This window comes from Rhizopus delemar, genomic scaffold, assembly GCF_000149305.1.
Source record: "Rhizopus delemar RA 99-880 supercont3.5 genomic scaffold, whole genome shotgun sequence".
NCBI lineage: Eukaryota > Fungi > Mucoromycota > Mucoromycetes > Mucorales > Rhizopodaceae > Rhizopus > Rhizopus delemar.
Genome location: NW_027137831.1, coordinates 2,991,367 through 2,993,356, shown reverse-complemented (window position 1 = coordinate 2,993,356; position 1,990 = coordinate 2,991,367). Strand labels below are relative to the sequence as shown.

Sequence of the window (1,990 nt, the reverse complement as noted above, 5' to 3'; positions counted from 1 at the left end):
AAGTCAATACTAGTTCTCTTTTTTTTCCTGGTTACTGTTTTAAATTTCAAGCTATTCAAGGTAAAGCATAATCAGGGGAAAAGCATATATCACCATTGTGAATTGGTATAGTAGATGGAGTGCGCCTTGGGATAGATGTTGCCGACGTCATCAAGTTGCTGAGTGAAGAGGTGTGCCTATAAGTTGTGCTGAATGGAAGATTGATGAGAGAAAGGGGGTTTTTTTTTATCCTTAACTATATTTTTTATATAAACCTAAAACCTTAATTCCATTTTTGGATTATTGTAACAAACAAATACTTATTGTCTCGATCCTTTGTGTTCACGTTCATTAAATATATATATAATCTTTATTGTGTATTTTAACTGAACAATCCCTAATTACTACGTTTATTCTATTACTACTCGTGAAGAAGTTTGTTGACTTAATCTGAAGGAAGAGATTATTTTTGACGAATATACTACAATAATATACTCAGAAGGAATTGGTGGAATTATTGCTATATTCAAATCAATCACTACGTGCAGCAGTAGAGCAACAACAATACATATCGTAAACAGTAATATTATAACACCTAAGTACCAATTGTCTCAGTTTGGTGGAGAAGCTGGGCGTGCACATAAATAAATCATTCAATTCGTACTATAAAAAAAATTTTTTTTTACAAGGAAAAAATTTTTTCAAGGACCGATAAAGTTTGACAGCGTCAAGGAGAAGGAACAAAATCAAAAAAAAGAAAACAAGGATTAACACAAGAAGATCCATCCATCAAAAAAATTTTTTATGGTTAAAGAAATCGCAAGCGAAAACGGTGATATGTTCAATAACTTCACTACAATCAAGTCTTTTATGGCTAGACCTGAGCCATTTTATGGTGTGAAAGGCGAAAACCCTGGTTCTTGGCTGAGATCCATAGATAGAATAAGAAAAGGAACAAAGGCCAATGATATGGACATTTTGTTAATTGTGGGAATATTATTGAAAGGTAATGCAGGAATCTGGTGGGATTCCATCGAGGACTATGTGACCACGTGGGGTGAATTTAAGACCAAGTTCTTGGGAAATTACATAAATGAAGAAACCAAAATGCAGTGGAGAAAGGAACTAAAGCATAAGAAACAATACGAGAATGAGTCAATTGACGAACTGGTGACGTATCAGCTCGATATGTTTCAGAGACTTGGTTGGGACGATGAGGGTGACAAAATAGAAGTGTTCATCTCTGCTTTAAAGCAAGAATACGCTTACGAAGTAGAAAGGGCTCGTCCTTTGACGTGGGAAGCTGCAGTAAAAGATGCCAAGCAATTGGAATCGTTAAGTTTAAAATATAATGGTATAAAAAATAAAAAAGAAAATATTATATCCACTAAGGATTTTGGGAGTGAGACAATGAGCAGCATTCCTGTTAATCAAAGCAGCAATGCTAGTCAGGATGCTGTCTCTACACTCTCATCTGAAGTGAAAAGTTTAACCCAACAGTTAAATGCATTAAAAATTTATGCTACCCCAAATCGCACTACGGCGCAGAAGAACACGAGTTGAAGCACCCGTACGCTTGCTCAAGCGTCTTTTATGCTAGTTCCAGCATATTTTTTGCCATTTTTTTAAGTTGTTCTCCGCATTTTTTTTAAAACGCTTCAGTCTTTTTTATTGCTACACTTTTTTTTTTTTTTGGCATGTAAATACTGAAATAGGGTGGATCTACTTGGCGAAATCACGTTTTAAACTATACACAACCTGAGTTATGCTATTAAAAGACGAAACGAAGCGATATTAAACAGCTTGCATTTTTGTGCATGATGACTGTAATGGTCGTAAAGAGATCCCTATTCATTAGTTTCTTTAAGCAATTGCAAAGAAAGTAGATTATATGCAATTTTATATTTTTTTTTTAAAAAGACGCTCTGCAACTTTCTTTTTTGTTTCTTTCTTGAGCTATATTTTGCGGTTGTTTTTAGAATAGATAATTTACAACAACAAAAAAAGAGAC

General features: G+C 34.2%; 1 protein-coding gene across 1 annotated transcript; it reads left to right on the top strand.

Moving 5' to 3' along the window:
• Positions 1-783: 783 nt before the first annotated feature.
• Positions 784-1,542, top strand: RO3G_07864 (uncharacterized protein; the record flags this gene model as incomplete). The annotated part of the gene is made up of 1 exon (XM_067662454.1): positions 784-1,542. One exon carries the CDS (start codon positions 784-786, stop codon positions 1,540-1,542), a length of 759 nt encoding a protein of 252 aa, XP_067518555.1.
• Positions 1,543-1,990: the final 448 nt, after the last annotated feature.